General features: G+C 44.5%; 1 protein-coding gene across 2 annotated transcripts in view; it reads right to left on the minus strand.

Annotated features, from left to right (window-relative positions):
- RPTOR (regulatory associated protein of MTOR complex 1) overlaps positions 1–19,286 on the minus strand; it is a 146,155-nt gene that overhangs the window by 44,970 nt on the left and 81,899 nt on the right. For both annotated transcript variants that reach the window (XM_013197940.3, XM_048050273.2), the window contains exons 12-20: positions 17,332–17,415; positions 15,712–15,822; positions 9,428–9,502; positions 8,715–8,780; positions 7,876–8,067; positions 6,453–6,593; positions 4,771–4,888; positions 3,234–3,374; positions 2,639–2,797 (exon numbers count right to left, since the gene is read on the minus strand). In XM_013197940.3, the coding sequence (XP_013053394.2) occupies positions 2,639–2,797; positions 3,234–3,374; positions 4,771–4,888; positions 6,453–6,593; positions 7,876–8,067; positions 8,715–8,780; positions 9,428–9,502; positions 15,712–15,822; positions 17,332–17,415 (1,087 nt within the window). The remainder of the gene's footprint in view (positions 1–2,638; positions 2,798–3,233; positions 3,375–4,770; positions 4,889–6,452; positions 6,594–7,875; positions 8,068–8,714; positions 8,781–9,427; positions 9,503–15,711; positions 15,823–17,331; positions 17,416–19,286) is intronic.

Genomic DNA, 19,286 nt, shown 5'->3' on the forward strand with positions numbered 1-19,286 from the left:
GATCATTCCTTAATATAATCTTTCCAGTGATGGTCTCCATAGGACAAAGACTTTAATCATGCAATTTAGATATGAATAATCAGCCTCAAGGAACGCAAAACCCTCATCTTAATTCCTTTTCTTTTCCTATGCTAAAACTAAACGAAACTTAAATTTCAGGAGGCAAAGATTAATGACTTGTTTTATGGAAAAAGAAGCAAGGCTTATTTTCCAATCCGAACTGATGTTTTTGTTGACTACCCAAAAACTGGCCGTTGCCAGCTTAGAGACACGTGGGCCAGAGATAAATGTCTTCTGGTTACTCAGGATTGCTTGGCCAAGGAACGGTCTGCCAGAAAACAGCACACCTAGACCAAAAGTACATGCTGCATTTTCTCGGGGCATACAAGGTGGCATTTTGCTGCTTAGCTAGGAAGTTGTTTATAAAGTGGCAGAAAAGAGAGTCCAGAGGCTTTCCTCAGGTTTACGGGAAGAAGTACATCGCCACAATATCAATAAGCTGGAGAGACTGATCCGGAATAACCCTTCAAAGAACCATCTTCCTAAAATCACAGGAGGGGAAGAAAGCCCTGAGCATCGGTGAATCAACTTAGAGAATGTTGTGTACAGAACACAGAATTAAACTGTGGTTTATAATTTCTCCTTTCATTATTACAGACTAGATTTCTGCTTTGGTTTGATTCGACTCGTGCCCAATGCACCCCTTTTACTGCTCTTCCTGTCTCAAATACTTGGCACGGTCATTACCTCAGAGCCAAATCGCCATTAATTCTCCCAGAAGACAAAGAGTAGAGCAAAACATTTCTACAGTCAAGGCAGGTCTATCACCCAGGCGACTCCTCTCTCAGTTACCCCATTCTTGCTGGTAGTACAGCAGTATTCATTGCATGCTAAAACCTGAAGAAAGGACTTCATTTGCAAGGCAGAAGGGCACTTCTGGAAGGCTACAGGCCAGCTGCAGCTGCTACTTACAAGTAAAAAAATACCCACAACAGGGTTAATGTGAGCCCAGGCTAGCTGCACAGCAGCCACAGCACTACTGAGGGTGGCTGGAGCTGATGGTATTTTGAAAACTCTTTCCTTGGGGACCAGGGGAGAACAGGCTGAAGGATGGTGATTCTTCGGTAGAAATGAAAAAAGCCCAGCTTTCAGCAAGCAAATGCTGAAAGTAATGGGATTCTCTGTGAGTTATGAATTTTAAACACTTCTGTAAGCTCTGCTGTTTCCAGCTGGATATGAGCTCTTCCAATTGAATAGGAATGAGGGAGGCTTTGGAGAACTGCTTTTTGTTTTCCTAAGTTTCCCTCGCTCACCTCTAGCTCATCTTTAGATTCTTTTTCAAATGTGCTGAAAGCTCTTGTGAGTCTTGCACAAGCCATCAAGCAGACACCAGTTTGCACCAGTGGAAATGAGAAAAACTCAAGCTCTAGCTTAAGACAAAGAGAAATTTCCTAACATTCCAGTCATGCTTTAGAAGACCCAACTTCATTACCTATAATCAAAAGGAAATGAATCGATCAAGGCACACTGATAGACTAAAAAGATACAGATTTCCCTCAACATTTGTTTCTCTGCTACATGCCACCTCCTCTGCTCCCTGGAAGGAGCCTCTTCCAAAAGCTAACCCTCTTCTGTACATTGTCTGTTACCATCCCAAAACGGTTTAGACTGTTTGGAAAATGGCAGCCTCCAGCTAGTTTAAAGTAATGCTATTGTAGCAAACAGACAGGATTGGAAAAGTTACTAAAAACAAACAAGCGAACAAAAAAATGAATTACTTCAATATAAACATACCACCTTTGTTCTACAGAAGTGCAAATCAAGCATTACATGCAAATCAGCTGTGCACTGCATAAATGCAACTAAAATCTCCCTTCCTTCTGTGCTACAGCACTTCACTCTGCAGAGGTCTGTACATTACCCAAAGAGTCAGATGTCCCAGAGAAAAAGGACTGTTGAGTAGCGTTAAAAAGTTCAGTGCAATTACTGATGTTAGAGCTACCTGTCCAGGAGGGAATAATGGACAGGGCCTGGAGGCAGTGGGATCAGCCATGGAACTTTTTGCACCGAAGCAAATTTCTGTGAAATAACTAGTCTCTGGCTTTGAGATTCAGTCTGGGGTTTCTTCTTTATTAAGTCCTATTTTAACAATTTACATATAAACGTGCATGGTAATTAGCTAGGTAAGGTTTCCTTGTATGAGTAACACAATAAAATGGCTGTGCTGTACAGAAATACAACCTACATGAAAAATAACCGGGGGAAGGGGTTATTGCCAGAGAGCCCAGCTGCTACATCCATGGGATGGCGAGTGCTTGTTTTGATTATCCAACTAAATTGCAGTGGATGTAAAATTCCTGTATGTGCTACATTTTTGTGCTCAAATTCCTAAGAGGATTGCTGCCTGTCACGGTGAGGCACACAGCTGAAGCCAACAGCTCTCACTTCCAGTGCCATCTGAGCAGGAGGGACTCTTCTCTGCATATAGCTTACCCAGACACAAGAGTAGCATTACTACTGATACGAGATGTCTTGCTGGAGGTCTAGGAGGAGTTAAGATCCAAACCTTCTGCAAAAGCTAGTGCAAACATGTAAAGAAAGGTGACACTGAACAAAGGATGAGAGAGTCTTTACTCACCTATCAGTGAATTCAGAGAAGAGTAAGAGCTGACTCGTCTCATCTTGTCAATAGTCTCAAACGAGAGGATATACTCTTCATTTTCAGGGCTGCCCAAGGTGCTGCTAGCACTGCTGCTGGTGCTGAGATTCCCAGGAGAAAATGCAACAGAACTTCCCGCTGCCAAAAGAAAAGAGGACAGATGCTTAAACAGGAACTGGGGAGAGAACAATTTTTACCCAGGCATAACAGCATTTGCAAATTCTACAACCCTCTGTGAAAGTGTAGGTAAATCCACAAAGTCCCCTTTTAAAAACGGAATGTTTAAATATAGAGTAAGCACCAAGGGGTCATAAATGATTCAGTTAAATATCCACGTATGTCAGGATGTCAGAAGACACCTTTTTAGTCACCAGACACTTCAAAAAAAGTCAAAAAAAAATTGAAATAGAAGAGTGCTCCTCATCTAAGCCCTTGGAGCTGTCAGCTAGATAATTTGGGCCAAAATGTTAGTTTCAGTTCATATTGGTTTGCACATGGTAGCTTGCATGGTAGCACATGGGGGTGAGAAAAGAAGTGGTATAGGAAAATGACAGAATTTTCAAATCTCTCTTACATTCTTCATTCAGGCTGAGGTTCTGCAAGGACTTGTTCAGGTTCCTGGCTGTGGTAACTGCTCGGATGTTTCCGTAAGAGCTGACAGACCGCAGCCTCGGTGTACATGGACCATCTCGCACTGGTGTCAAACTCCCACCCTCTGCGGATGCAAAACTTAGCAATTACAAACGCAACCAGAGAGATCATAGCCTGTTGGCAGATTCCCAGCAAATAAATCACTCAAGTATTACCAGTACGAACAGAATTTAGCCATCGCCCATTATGTTAAAACAGAACGAGGTATGACAGGCTCCTCCCTGAACATAATCAGTAAGGACCATGTTTCTCTGTTGTTTAGGCTGTGACTTTGTTACATCCAATTAAACCAGGTGAGCCGAGCCTTGCCAGTGCCTACAGGCTACCCAGAGAGACCATGATGACTCTTCTCTCCAGGTCGGTGCTGGGCCACTGCCCAGATACTGTGCTCGGACAGGCTGCTACAGCAGGCACCATTTAGAAGATGGCATTTGCTTGCTTCTGCTCATTAAAACTCTGGAAAATGTTTTCATTATAAAGGGTTATGAAAATCCTGTTTTCCTGACCAAATTTCAGACCTGGTTTCAACTTGTATTTCATCCATGACCTGGATAATTAAAATTTCCCAAACTTTTTCATTTTCATTCCTGAATACACAGACAGTATCATGACTTCAGAACAGCTATTTCATTTCAATGCGGAGGTGGCTGCATTATGGTACTGAGGCAATGCTTCCAGTGCATCCTACTTATAAAGTACTTTGGGATCCTTCTGGATAAGAAAAAGCACTATGTAAACTATAAATAATGATTATTTCCTGCAGCAAAAAAAGATTAATGTGAAGAAGCTCATTTTCTAATACGTTTAATTTATTCAGACAATGTGGAGATTAAACTACTCCTTGCAGAGACAACACATGCTCGTCTCCAAGCTTCTGTTGCAACAGTCCCATTATCTTTGATGATTTTCAAGGTTAATATAAGGAAAATATGAAGTCAGCATTAACTTCACTTGGGCTTTTCATTTCCTATATAAAGCCATACACACAACAAAAGTTTGGGACCATAGACACAAAACATGAAGTTCTTGACTGCTTCTCATCTGGTGCTTTAAAGTAGCAAGGAATACATCTGGTTTGTTGTTCTGTGCTAAGGCTTCTTATTAGCCCCATTAGGTCAACACGAAGCTGAAATTTCACACATAATTTGAGAGAAGTCTGGTAAGCCTGTGTACCAACCATACTTCAGTTTTGATCTGAAGGGAATCTCTTTGAATTTGGCAAGGTGTTCAGTCTCCACAACTTTCTAGTGAGCTATAGGTATCTTTTAGCTGAGGACACTTTTCTCCAAGACAAATATATTACAGTGCTACCCACCATGTCATTCAAATTTGTAGCAGTGGTGTTGTTTGACCAATCACCACCAGCAATAATTTCACTGTGTTGGGCAAAGTACTCAAGTAACATTTTCAAGCACTAACGGGCTGCAAGTTTCCTGCCCATAAAGACAAAAACCACAAACCTGTGGCAGCTGGAGAAGGGAGAGGGTAATTCTTCTCTTCTTCCATGAACTGCAAGGCAACGGTGCAGAAGTTGCTCTCATACTGAACCACCAGGTGACTCAAAGCCACCACCAGCTCCTATGGAAAGAGCAGAAGAAAACAGGTGTTTCGTTGTTATATAGATCAGAAATAACACACGAAAGGACAAGGCAGAACAATATGGTCATTATTACTGATATTATTGGATGGACATCCAGACTAATAATAAGAAAATGTAGAAACAACCAATAGCAATTGCTATTTGCTGTTTGGCCCTAAGCTGAATCCCACAGCCAGCCTTGCAATGACCTGCCATATCAGCAGCTAACGTGAGGACGATGCTGCGTACCCACAAAGGATCAAGCCAATTCGTTCTCATCAGTGCAACTTAGAAACCTTGAATTACTGGGGTAGGGAGGGTAGAGATGGTGAAGTTCAGGCCCTCCAATGGATAGCATTTGCTACGCGTTTGGAAAGAGCAAACAGGAGAGGTGAAGAACTGGCAGTGCTGTTCTCTGTTCAGGGGACTGATCTCCAAAATAGAGATTTATGAATCTCAAAGAGCACATAGCGTGACATGCGGTTCTCTCTTTAATTAAACTGATAAATGCTGGAAAAGACAACAAAAATGAATCCTCATAATGCTGGTGACAGCTTGTCGGGGTATTCATGTTCCAGTTAAGCAAACGCAAGCATTAGGACACCAAACTACATCCAATCAAAAACAACCTAAAACATCAAATGTACCACTGTTTTACAATGGTGTCAGAAAATAATTCTCCAGGACCTGAAGTATTACTTGGAACCATTCTGTCATCCTTCCTTATGGTTTCTAAAAGCAAGCAGATCTTTTTACAAGCTCTCATGTTCTCTCCACAGCACTCTTACTTCCCTCCTCTCTTGCCCCCCAGGACTGTCACATACTCCATGTTTCTAGCAACAGATTACAATTTCACTTAAAACCTGAGATCCTGTAATGTAAGATTTTGCAATCAAAACAGTAACCAACAGAAGAGCATTAACGGAATAGTTGCTTAGCCAGGATTCTCAGGGTTTTGTTCACCTGAAAATGACTTCAGTGTAACTCCTCTCCTTCCTATCTCCATTATTGCATTCCCTTTAAATTCAAAGAACAAACACACACCACCACACAAAAATGCACACCCAGGAAATAAAAATGCCCACAAAACTGAGATTGTTACTGCTGCGTTAGACATTTGCTTAATGGAATAAATGATCTAAATCAGAAGTCCACTGTTAAAAAGCAGAACCTTGATCTGAATAATGATCTTGTCAACTACTGGACTCTATGACTTAATACACACTGGTTATATTATTCCTTTCAGTGGACTCCTTACATTGCATAGTAAATGAAACATCATAGTACATGATGCACTGAAAAAGGGCAAGCAGATGAACCAGCATCCCAGCGTGCTCCTGCACGCGGCCATCCTGCACGGAGCAGGCTGCCCGACCGGTGTGGTCGGCGTGCGTGTCGCTTCTCAGCAGGAAGCAAAGTTAGAAGCCTTCACAACGAACCAGATGCTTCCAAATGAGTCTGATTCAATAAAAAGTCTATTCAATAATGCACTCTGATTCAGCATGGTGCGGAGCTCATCAGCACAAATCCACCAAACTCCTGCACCGCCAGCCCCCTCCCTACCTTTCTAACCATGGGGCTCCCGTCGTTGATGAGCTGGGCCAACATCATAGCCACGTTGTGATCGATGGTGGTGGAGTGGTCGGTCCGCTCAGCTGAGTTGCCCACAAACGTTCCCAGTGCAAAGACTGCAGCACAGCGAACCTGCGAGATGCAAACATTCATTGTTATTTTTCTCTTGGTTCCAGCCTGGAGCTTAACCACTGGGATGTTTTATCCTCACGAATGGCATCTCTGGAAACCGAGGCTACTGTGTCAGGTAAATAGTGAGGGCTAAACGGAAGCCCACAGAGACTAAGAACCAAAACAGGTTCATCAAAGCACTGAGTTTTAAGTATTCACAGATGAAGGAGTACATTTAATTTCCCAGAATACTCGGTGACCTTCCCCTGGGTGATTTTTCCAGGTGACACTGCATAGAATATTAATTAATAGGAATAAGGTACACTGGGAGTTACTGTTGGCATGTGGATCTCTTTAATAACAGCGCTGAACTACAGTCTTCAGATAAGGGCATACAAAAATGTAGCAGAAAATGGGAAAAGAGAAAAGATAGCAGCTCAAATCTGGGCAAATTTTGCCAGATCACACAAAGAACAGAGGGATCAGATGGCTTGGTAAACTTACAGCTTGCCTTGGCAGACTGAAAACAGTGTGGATACAGTATGAGCAGTGAGTGCAGAATGTGCTTCACAAAGCAGAAATGATCACTCTAGCTCCCCAAACAGAGCTGCAGATGTGTTGTAAAGACAGGTAAACCTGATCACTGAATAAATACGATTTATAAAACGGGGGAAAGATTAGGCAAGAGAAAGGAGATAGAGGATACAGGACAGAAAGACTGAATGTAAAAGGGAATCCAATCTTTAATCACTGCAAGTCAGCAATGGCGTTTATCTCCAGGCTTACTTCTCCCACACGCAATGTAATTTCACTGGGGTCTGACAGGCTCTGTCAATCACAGTCATGCTCCGCACAAGAATCTCTTCTCTCTTGGAGAGTTGGCCACAAGGGTAAAACACATTCAATTAAAGATGTACTTTCACACATACCGGGAGGAGAACAGTTTTTATACTCAGATAAAAAAGATTAGAGGGTTTTTTGAAACACACAGTGAGCTTTGGGACCACATTTTTAAAATGCCTCTGATATGCCAAGAAGCAAAAAAAGGTGGTGTCTCCTATCGCCAGCTCCAAGATTTTGAGACTTTTGGGCTGTAGGAACAGCCCCTGCATTTCTTTAGTTGCTTCTCTCACAGGGCTTGTATGATTTGAACCATCGTGAAGAAACAGTGAGATAAGATCTTTCTTTGAACCAGACACAATCATGAAGCTCTTGAAGGCCCTGGTTTTATGAGCACTTCTGCAGCCTGCTTTCAGAATCCTGACAACTTGGCTGGTGTTTATTTAAAAAGTTGGATTTTTACCTCTGGGATTGGATCAGAGAGGAGACTGTAGAGCTTTTCATGAGCGCTGTCTCTCACACCACACCACCTGGCTGAGTCAAAGTTCTGCCAAATACGTCCTAAACAAATGGCTACCCATTGACGCAGAAGAGGATGTGGATCGTTTAACTGTTCCAGGCAAATAGCAATCAGGTTTCCTTGAAGGCAGGCTTCCTAAAACACAAATCAATGCAATTTATTTTGGTTGACATCTTCCCATCGCATCATCAACAAAGAAGATTATTTCTGAAATAGACAGGAAAGCAAGAGAAAATAATTATTCTTTGGTCATATACTAATTTTGTTCCAAAATACCATTTGGAAGGAGCATGAAGGGAAGGTCAACTACACGCTGTTATAGCTAGCTAAATAGTTCAGCATTAGAAATACTTTCTGTATTATTTAAAGCTTGTTTTTTCCTCTTTGGAAATACTCCTTGCAGCTGTCAGAGCCCTAAGGTTTATGGCTCATTCCATACACTCTTCCCAAGAACTTTATCACAGCCATCAAGTTTCCACTCGACAGGAACCAGGCACTATTTCTTTGACAGCGTGTCAGTGTTCTGCCTGGAGGGGTGGTTGCTCAGTGACTTGTGTCCTTAACCTCCGCTTCCAGGTGCTGCGTCCATAATGTGTTTGTCACACCTCCAGGATAATTTTTCTTTTATTCCACCAAAAAATAATGTAAAGCGATCTTCTATTTCAGTTCTCCTGTTCAGGGCAGTGCATTAATGCAAGCCGGGACATTTTTATCAAAGGAAAGGCACAATGCAGAGAACAAATAGGAGAGACAATGAAAGGAAAAAGGTTGTTGGGACTCACCTGTCCTGTGTTGTAGTTGTTAACAATTACAGCCAGAATAAAAGCAGTCATTGTCCTGTGTTCAGCCTTAAAACAATATACAACTAATTGTTATCTAGAAAACAGGTCAGAGAACAACTATATTCCACACTTTCTGAAACATGCGATAGAAACTGCACTCAGAACGATCTCATTAAAAGAGCAAGAGAGAGGAGAGGGAACTGGAATTTTCTTGTCATCCAGCCCTGTCATACACCTCAGACACTTGATAAACTTGTATCCTCAGGCTGCCAATATGATCCTCCCAACCAACCTCCGTGTATTGTTCTGGAGGAGGCATACAAATATTCATTACAGGAAACCACACAAAAAAACTTCTGGAGAATGAATTACGAAAGTTACAGTGAAATTGCTCTGCCTCTGCACCCAGCCCCCAGAAGCCCACAGCTCCCATCTTCACCCCGAGTAATCTGGGCTTAAATAACTTTACACAAGTTTGCAAATCCTCGTTTGGTTTGGCTGTCTCCATCATGCAACTTGGCACTAGCATTTTTAATTCCCCGGTCACTGACTCCACAGCTCAGCTCTGACTGCAGCAGAGCAGCAGGTCTCACCGCAGCTGGAGCTGGGAGGCAGCCCCACCTGAGCACCAGCTGCATCAGAACAGCGACATATAAGCCCCGACAAGCTAAGCAAATGCTAGAAGAGTCTGAATAAAGATGACTTGTCCTTACTGGCATATAAGGATCTGCCAAAACTGAAAGGAAATACTTGTGACCGTTGTCCTTCACAAGGTCAGCTTGGCATGACTGAAAAATGAGACAGAGACAAGGGAAAAAAAAACAATGAGTACACTGACATAAAAGTATTTTTTCTTCCAATGATGTATGCATATTTCATGTCTTAACCATTTTTCTCAAGTCCAGTTTTCATGTGAGAAGCAAAGGAGAGAGCACCCCCTCCATCAGGGCCACAAGCAAACCGCCCCTCAGAAGGGACAGCAGGGAAGAGCGGTAACGACAGCAAGGAGCCTTGTGCCAGCCACAAAAGTGACAGAAACAGTAACCAAAAGTATGACCACCTACCGAGGAACAGTTAAATTTGACATCTCTGCCCCACATTACACCTCTGCCAGTGTCTGAGAGCCATCAAAGACAAAACCAAGGAGGAATCTGATTAAAAGTAGGTTTTTTTTGTTTGTTTGTTTGTTTGTTTGTTTTTTTACATATAGCAAAATAAGACTTCTGTAGGACAAGGTCTTCCTAAAGCTTCTGGTCTACTTCTCCACCTGACTTCCATTCCCATGCCCTGGCAATTGGCTTACCGCAGATCAGATTTGCTGCTAATTGCTGCTCACTTTCTTCTAGCTGTTCAGTTGGATATCTGCATAACGGGTGTGAAATCCTGGTCAAATCTGTAATGGTCCCCGGGTACGGGGGTAAAGGCCCTGACCTTGCCTCTCAGAGGACATTACGGCTACAGGCCAGCTACCAACGTCCCAGCGAGCAGCTTGCCTTGGTGGGCACATCTGGCTGCCCAGTACTCGGACGCTGCCAAAGCCCCCGGGTGCCTCTTCCCCCAGTCTGATCTACAGGGCTGCGGAGCCGGGGAAGCTTCGAGGTGAGTCTGGCATGTCACCCTTCTCGTGTTCCTCACCCCCTGCCCAGTTACGGAAGGTGCAGCCTTCCAGTTCAGCCCTGCAGCCAGGATGCGAGGTGTCTATGTGAACGTTAAAGGACCGTCTTTACAAGCAGGACAACTCTTGGAGACAGCAGCACCGAATAAACCTAGCACGTGTTTTTTTTACAGTGACCGACGTCACTGAGCTCTTACCAGTAAACCTGCAAGGGGATGGCGAAGGAGTTATTCATCCCCTATATTGTGCAATCCCCACCTGGGTGAGGCTGTGTTTTGCCAAGAAGATTTCAACTCATCGCACACACACGACTAATCTCCGCATTATTTGGTCAAGTGCTGACGTGTCCTGCATTGGTATAACAGCAGCACGTAACAACACGATCTCCTGCTACACGCAGTCGAAGCCTGCAGAGTAACTCCGCTGCCTGGTAAGCCCTGCAGGGAGGAGAATGCAGGTTTTCTAGGGCAGCATCAGCAGTGAAGCACATGGCCCTGATTCAACAGCTCAGCGTACACCAAGAACTTCTTCCTGTGCCTCTTTGTGCTAACATGCCAGCTCAGGCTTCATGTATGACATATCAGGGTCAAACCGAGAGAATGCATACTACTAAAGTGAAAATTTAAGGGAGTAAAAACTGGCTTGGCATTCAATTTCCCTTGTGACAGTGGTTCTATTGTATGCTTTATGCCAGAGACAGAATCATGTATTTTTTATCAGGCATAGGAGGTGAAGGAGGGAACTAACTGTTGAAAGGAGAGGGGATGGCAAGACAGAGATGCAAGAGAATATTTTACTGCTGAAGGGAGTAAAGACGCTATTTTGGCAGACCAAATAAGCAGAGGGAATGAATTGATGCCATGCTGCAGCTACGAGAGGCTTCCCTGACTTTTGTGTAACGCTGCACAAAAAATAGGCTTCCCCCCCTCCACCCTCCATTCTCAGCATGAACGCTTTTAACTCCTCAGAAAAAAAAAATCTCTTAGCTGCAATGTAGGCAAACAGACACCAGCAAAGAGAAGATGCCCGTCTTTACACTACATTATTGTGCTGCCACTGTTGCTCCATCACCTGAGGCTCGAGGGAGAGAAGCAGCTTTAATAAAGCCAACGCACTTACTCAAATCCTCCCTGTTTAGATCCTATTGAACAATATGGAAAGCCAACATCAGTAACACCTCTTCAAAGAATAAGCAGCGATTCTTGTGAATAACAACACAACATGACCAAAACAAGCCACAGAGCACAGATTTCTTCTTCTTCCCTGAAACGACATGTGTGCTGTGTAACTTGTCTCTAGAAATCTCACAAGTTCCTGGAATTCAGCAGCACTGCCACAGCTGTGGGGATCCCGATCACTGCCCTACGTGGGCAGCAAATCATCTTCATGGAACACTTAACTTGAATATTTGTGTTAATCATAAGAGATGAGTTAGTAGTCACAATCCTGCTACCAAAGGTCACATCTACAAAATCTGTGTTACTCTATTCCTTCAAAAAGTAGGACAAATGTTTGTTTTCTATTGTCTTCAGACAATTATTTCAGGTGTTACGAAGTTTTTCTTTGCTATCCCATATTAGTAATATTTACTTCTTTTCAGCATTGTTTTATGCACAGGTTTGCATTTTTTTTTGTCTTGCTTAAATTTCTGATTATAATCCTTAATTACAAGAGGGAGGATTTTTTTCTGTTTAAATGCAAGTATTTCAAATTTCGATGGTGTTGTTTACCAAATGTTATCAATGTAGCATGTGGCAAAATCTTGACCTAAACTGCATTTGCAAGTTTTATAGCCATCTATAACACGTGGCAGCACATAATACAACTCCTACACCAACCTATACCTGCCAGATACCTACAGGAGACAACTTTGAACCATCACTTGTTATGCAGCTCTGCAGGTGGACTGTCTAGAAATACTCCAGCAGGCTTCAGGCAGAGATGACTAAAGTCCTCAATGAATATCCTATGAAAAATCATCTGATTATACATGGAATTAAAGGAGATTAATCTAAATACCCCCGTGTTTATAAAGGACACCTACATACCACATAAACAATTCTGAGATGCGATGTTGCTATAACATGGCTAATTTGTCCTGTGAGTTTTTAATGCTGAGGTACAACCCCTCACGGCATACCACGAGTAGGGACGGTGCTGTCTGAAGGGACGTGGGGCACACTGCGCTGCTGTCTCACGCCAGAACACCTTCCTGATCCAGCATTATCTCAGCAGGATGTTCTGCTCTCCAGGGCACTCATGAGTCTTACATAACTTGTTCTCACTCATACCCCCGGCAAAGAGGCATGAGCCATCAGCTCAGCTCCAGTCCTAACAGAAGTAATTTCACCAGCTCCGGTCTCCTGAAACCAAACACAGTGCACGGACGGGGGATGGTGGATGAAGGAGGCAGCGCTGCTCAGGTACGGCAGGGATGAAGATTACCTGGCAGACCGCCTGGACACGCACACGTCCCCTGATGCTGGGCGATGGCTTCTGCCCGGGTGACGGAGGTGGCACCCGCTCACCCTGTGCTGGCCCAGGCAGCGCGGCCCGGGGCAGGGTGAGAACCGCGGCCCCGCAGCCTCCTGCTCACCCCTGCGTGCGTGCTGCCTAACAGCTCAATACTGCTGGCAGGATGAGGGAAAGCACCAGCTCCCGACTGCCTTCCTTCACACTCCCAGAGCATGCCCCTGGGGTTTTCATCCCCCTCGTGAGGCTTACGAGGCGGCCGCCCCTGGGAGCCTGCCTCTCACTCTGCAGCGTGCGGGTACCGTTCTGTGCAGGTACCGCTCTGTGCAGGTACCGCTCTGTGCAGGTACCGCTCGGTGCAGGTACCGCTCGGTGCAGGTACCGCTCTGTGCTCTGTGCAGGTACCGCTCGGTGCAGGTACCGCTCGGTGCAGGTACCGCTCTGTGCTCTGTGCAGGTACCGCTCTGTGCAGGTACCGCTCTGTGCAGGTACCGCTCTGTGCTCTGTGCAGGTACCGCTCGGTGCAGGTACCGCTCGGTGCAGGTACCGCTCTGTGCTCTGTGCAGGTACCGCTCTGTGCAGGTACCGCTCGGTGCAGGTACCGCTCGGTGCAGGTACCGCTCTGTGCTCTGTGCAGGTACCGCTCTGTGCAGGTACCGCTCTGTGCAGGTACCGCTCTGTGCAGGTACCGCTCTGTGCAGGTACCGCTCGGTGCAGGTACCGCTCTGTGCTCTGTGCAGGTACCGCTCGGTGCAGGTACCGCTCGGTGCAGGTACCGCTCGGTGCAGGTACCGCTCTGTGCTCTGTGCAGGTACCGCTCTGTGCAGGTACCGCTCTGTGCAGGTACCGCTCTGTGCAGGTACCGCTCGGTGCAGGTACCGCTCTGTGCTCTGTGCAGGTACCGCTCGGTGCAGGTACCGCTCGGTGCAGGTACCGCTCGGTGCAGGTACCGCTCCGTGCAGGTGTGTTTACCTTCTGGAAAAGAGGGGGCTGGAGGAAATGCAGCAGACTGTGCAATGTCAGAGAACTTGGCCACAACACAAAACAGGCCCAGGATTATACCATTTTTTGTTAATCTTTGCAACTGTTTCAAAAGTACATGGCCAAACCTCGTGTCAGCAGGGGAGGGAAGGACACCGCTTTCTTCTCATTTGCCAGCTATCAATACAGCAGTCCTTTAGCCTCCGACACTAGGATGTATTTGCTCCCTTTACGGTGCAGCAATTCAAGCAGCTGCCTGTCCCCTGCCTCGGTGACGTCCATTCCCCTTTCCTGCTGCCGCTGCCCTCTCCTCCCGTCTCACTTACACCACTCATCTGGGGAGACAGGGAATTGAAACAATGGGAAGAAACCCCAACACAGAACTTAGAAGCATTTTTGCTGTTTTGTTTTTTAAAGCGTGGCCTACCAAATGAACAGGGCAATGAAACAGAGCAAGGGAGCAATACTGATGCTGGCAGGAGAGGGTAGGGGGGAAGAGAGCGCTCTCAGATTGGCTCTGCCACCAGAGACAGTGAAGGATGGTGTGACACCCACGTAAATTATACATGAGCCTACTCTGTAACATACCTGGGGCTGAAGTGTGAGCCATGGAGAGGCATGCATCAAAATAAGATTTTCAAGAGTAGCTTTAAGATGAATAGTTTTCATTTTCTTTGCTTTCCAAAATCCTCTTAAGATGTTAATGAAAATATATTTATAAAACTAAACCTGACAATGCTATATGAGCAGTAGGGAAAAATTCCAACAAATTCAGTATTATTCTCCAAACTGAAATGGAAGAGATATAATAAAAATAAAAAGCAAAATAGGCAAGATCCAACTTATAAAGCTGTCTAAACTGCTTGTAGATCAGCTTATAATTGTGCCTACAATTAACTGTGTGTAGCACTCCTAATAATTTTCAAGCGCTCAACTAACTGCAACCACAAATTCTAGTCATATATATGACTATACAACTTTATCTATAATTACTTATCTGCTCAATTATTTGTTTAAAAAAAACCACCACTAACAACAACAAAAAGCTAGAGCTCCGGTTAAGACCACCTTTAAAAAAAACAGGGTTCATTTTTAAACCTTAACCTGAAGGTGACAAAATACTGTAGAGAAGACCAGAACCATGGACCTGTGATAGGAATAAACTGTCTTCTGTGGGGGATAAATACTTCTACCCCAACCATGTTCAATGCAGCAGTGCACAAAGACAGTATCACATTAGAGTTGGAAGAGGACTCCTAAGTTAAAGTCACCAAAAAAATCAGTTTCACTTTATTTTTAGAAAAAATCTGGGTCTGAAAACTAGCCAGAGCCTGTTTTGACAGCTGACAGGAACAGTCTTGAACAAAACAAGTTTGATAACAATTTAAAATGAACAAATCTGGACGGTGAGGGGATGGGAGAGAGTGTGCATGTTCTCTCACCTGCGAAGACGTGACAGAACATATGAGTGTTAAAAACCAACAGGAGTGAAGGGGCATTTAAGCTCCTTCAGCAAGAGAAGCGCTACCTTCCCCAGCAAAGATGCAGTCGGTGAGATCTAATGGCTTTCACCTAGAGCACCCTAGAACCAAGGAAAGAAGCAGGAGCTGGAACATGTTAAAGTGACGTTGCAGCACTTACACAGATGGAGCAAGCATGCTTGCACCTCATGCAGGTATGAAGGGGTGGGCAGCCAAGCGTCCAGCCTGCCAGTATCTTAATGGGGATTTCACATTCCCAAGATTTCAGAAGCTAGCTTGCATACAAGTGGGATAATCGAATGAGAAATACACTGGTCTTCAGATAATACAGCATCCTTTTGAAGTGCCTCAAGAGAAAATCTAAATTGTAAAGCAACTGGATTAAGCAAACGGGAAAAAGGCACAGTGCTGTAAAACACGGAGATCAGCCGTATTCGGAAGTACTCACACTGTCCACTGCGAGAATTTTGGCCCAGATGAAGACAAGAAGTGGTCTCAGCTCACGAGCTGAACTTTGAAGTAGCTTCAGCACGTATGGGAAGATGCCGACAGACAGGGCCTGCAGAGCCAGAGAGAAGAGCAAACCCTCATAAACTCCTCAGCTTTGCAGAAGCAGCACTGCACAGGGGCAGAACTGAACGTTTTGTGACGATGTAGCACATTTAATGACACAGATGAGAAATCTGGTACAAAACAATTTCACACACTTCTAGTAAATTGGGGATCCCTGTGTATTTGACTATTGCTCATTTTAATCCTGGATGTCACCAGATATTTTCAGACTCATTTGCTCCGGTGAGACTCAGAGTTAATCTAGCACTAGCTTCTACTCGTTACAGCCTGTGCTATTTTATGCTTCATGATATGTCGTGTTCTTCTCTGATGGGGCCATTTGCTTTCACAAGTAAACATATTGCAAAAGCTCGATAATTACAGTCTTCCCACTGGAAATTAAACAGGCCTCTCACTTACACAGACTTCTTACCAAGCTTTTTGCTCACAGGAGGACACGCAATGTGCTAAATCTTCGAGAATCCCACCGTGATTGCAGACACCCTTCCCAGACTGCCACGTAAAGAACCCGTACGGGAAGGATCGCACTTTCCCTCGGGGACGTACCAGCTGCACGGGAGGCAGGCGGCCAGGAAGGCTGGGCTCCTGGGGGGTCCCCCGCCACGCGCTGTGAAAGCCTGCACTGGAGCTGAGCATCACACAGTGGCACGGCCGATGTGGTGCACAAAGTGCAGAACAGCCACGGCAAAGGCCATTGTGGCTTACCCGCAGCTACGTTCTGATCCTCACTGAAGTTTATAATCCAGAGGGCTTAAAACCACCTTTAAAGCATACTTTCCTCTTACTACTGTGGGATAAGCTGGCTGTGAAGAGCTGCAGGTGGTGCAGGAAGGAGTCTTGAAGACGAAAATGAAAGGTAAAGAAGGCCAATAAAAAGACCCATCATAGAGCCATTTCTCTGCCAGCTGGTGGTTCGTCTTCATCACCATTATCAACAAATAGCTCCATTTACAAGAGCACTTTTAACTGCTCCTGTTTCATTCTTATTTATTATCTGCATTGTGCTAGCCACTTTCCAAAATGCAGAAGGCAGTTGCCTTCTCTCAGAGGAGCTTATACAAAGCTTATGCAATCCAGAGACCAAACAGATAAAAAAGAGAAGAAAATGATGCAGCTAGTAAGCTGAGAGAGGAGAGGATGATAAACATACATGCTTTTTGTTGTTACTTATTTTACATGACAAACCTCCTTACCTGACCTGGATATTTCTTCCTGTTTTGTAGCTTCCAATATTTTACACTCAACCGTGTCTAAGGAACTCCTCTTTGTAGTAACGCAAATGAAAAGCTATTTGGCCTCCTTGATTAATATAAACCACTTTTCTTTTAGGGATGCTCGCTCCATTTCATATGAGTGAAGAATACAGAAAACACAGTCATTTGTCAAATCCGTGGACTATCCTCCACATCTTCCTTCCATAAATCACCATTTATATTTATCACCTACACTGAGAGCCTAATTGACTTTTACAAGACATTACACAACACAAACGCACCAAGCTAACTGCCCAGGGCCCCAGGTCCAAAAATCTTCCCAGCAAATCGAGAGCTCGGAGCCGATGTACCTGGCTCAGAAGAACCTGTAGAGGAAAGGGACAACAGTTATTACTAGAAAGAACAAACCTCTTTGCGAACATAAGAGGGTCTCAGGATCATCACGTAACTTTGACAAAAATGATGATTTGAATGGAAAAAGCAGCAGGATAAACCCTGGCTGCTGAAAGCTTTCACCCCACTGAATAGCGTCACCAGTGAGTTGCTCCCCCCCAGCAATGCTCCCCTCCATGAAGTTTCAGCAGACACTTGCAAACGTTTTCCACAGAATACAGGCACCCTCCGGCTCCCAGTCGTTGCTCCAGTTGCTCTCCCTGTTAATATTTCTCTGAAGTGCAATGGTACCTATGCAGCACAGCCCTGCTAGGTGGAAGCAGCCACTACAGATTTGAAATACTCTCAGCTTACTGCCTTTTCTCGGTAAAGCAGAAACAGGATTGCATTTGCAGGAAAGACTCAAAGGTGAGCAAAAGCACCAGCCTGCCAGTACTCAAAACGGCTCAGAAGAAGAAAAAGAGGCTTTGCTTTCCTTGGCAAATCAATATAAGAGACTTAAGGGGGAAGCAAAAGGTCACATTAGTCGTTAATAAAAATCTCATTAAAACGGAGTCTGACAACGATAATGAGGTGGTAGTTTACTGGCTTATACCTACCCTGGTGTGAAATATTAACAGACAGACTTTCAGTTCTTAATCTCCTTAACAGATGTAAGATATTGGAATGCAACATTTAATCCTCAGTTTAAAATGAGTAACATCCCTCAGCATGGGTCTTAGGGAAAGCAGCTCGCTGATTTAGCTCCCCAATTCCATCCCCTTCTCAATGTTTTCTCCACATTGCATATTCAAATTAAATTGTTTTTCATGTTTAATATTGAAAAATAACTAAATTACTTGGCTTACATCTCATATCATGGACAACTGACACTAGATGCTAAAGCTGTGCAGAGAAAGTCCAGATGAAGAAGATGGTTATACAGGAGGGTGTGTTAATTGCTCTAATTGTTTCACCTCTGAATATGCGAGCTCAGATCCCAGGATAGGTCATAAGAGAAAGCATTTTGGTCATCCTGCCCTAGTTGGCACCAGCCTATTCCACAAACTTACTACAGAACTTGGCACGATTAACAGTGTGCTTTAAAGATGCCCAGCACAGGAATAACAGGGCCAGCTGTTTAAGATTAAAGCAGTAATAGAAACCAGGGCATGGTGGAAGCTGGGGCAGAGCTGAAACGACAGCAAAGAACATATTAGATGTAGGGTGCTTACGCAGACATGGGAGGCATACCGATTTGACAATGGTGTTATTATCTGACCTTCAGGAAAAAAAAAAGAGAAAGAAAGAAAGTAAAGTCATAAATTCTATTGTAGCTGGGAAAAAAAATGCATGTAACTGAAAAGGATTTCCAGGTGAAGATACAAAAATCCTATGGCAGGAGGCACCTCCGCAAGCATCGAGCACTTTCATATGCTGACTGCTGTCTTCCGTAACTTCTCTCCTCCCCGCACCAGGAGGCCACCTGTGTCCGACCTGCCCCATACACAGCAAGATTTGAAATGGAATTTGGAACTTCAAGAAGTGGAATCTGGAACTTCTTGAAGCCAACAGAAGGCCATTTACAAAGGACCGTTTCCGTGTCCTTGACAAAGCCAAGCTTTGCATGGCTGGCACCGTGCCCCTGGCACTCAAGTACTATCTTCCCCCAGGGGCACATCTAAAATGGGAAAACAGAAGCAACCTTTGTCAGGCTGCAGCAGTGCAGTTTAAGCTCTCTCAGGGGCTCAAAGCAAAAAGACACTCGAAGGGGGGTCTGAAACACAGTTCCTCTCCTCTCTTAAGCTGTCGCTCTCTGATTCGAAGCATCTCCGAACTGTTAACAAGCCAACTTATCCCACTC

This window comes from Anser cygnoides, chromosome 19 (assembly GCF_040182565.1).
Source record: "Anser cygnoides isolate HZ-2024a breed goose chromosome 19, Taihu_goose_T2T_genome, whole genome shotgun sequence".
NCBI classification, from domain to species: Eukaryota; Metazoa; Chordata; class Aves; order Anseriformes; family Anatidae; genus Anser; species Anser cygnoides.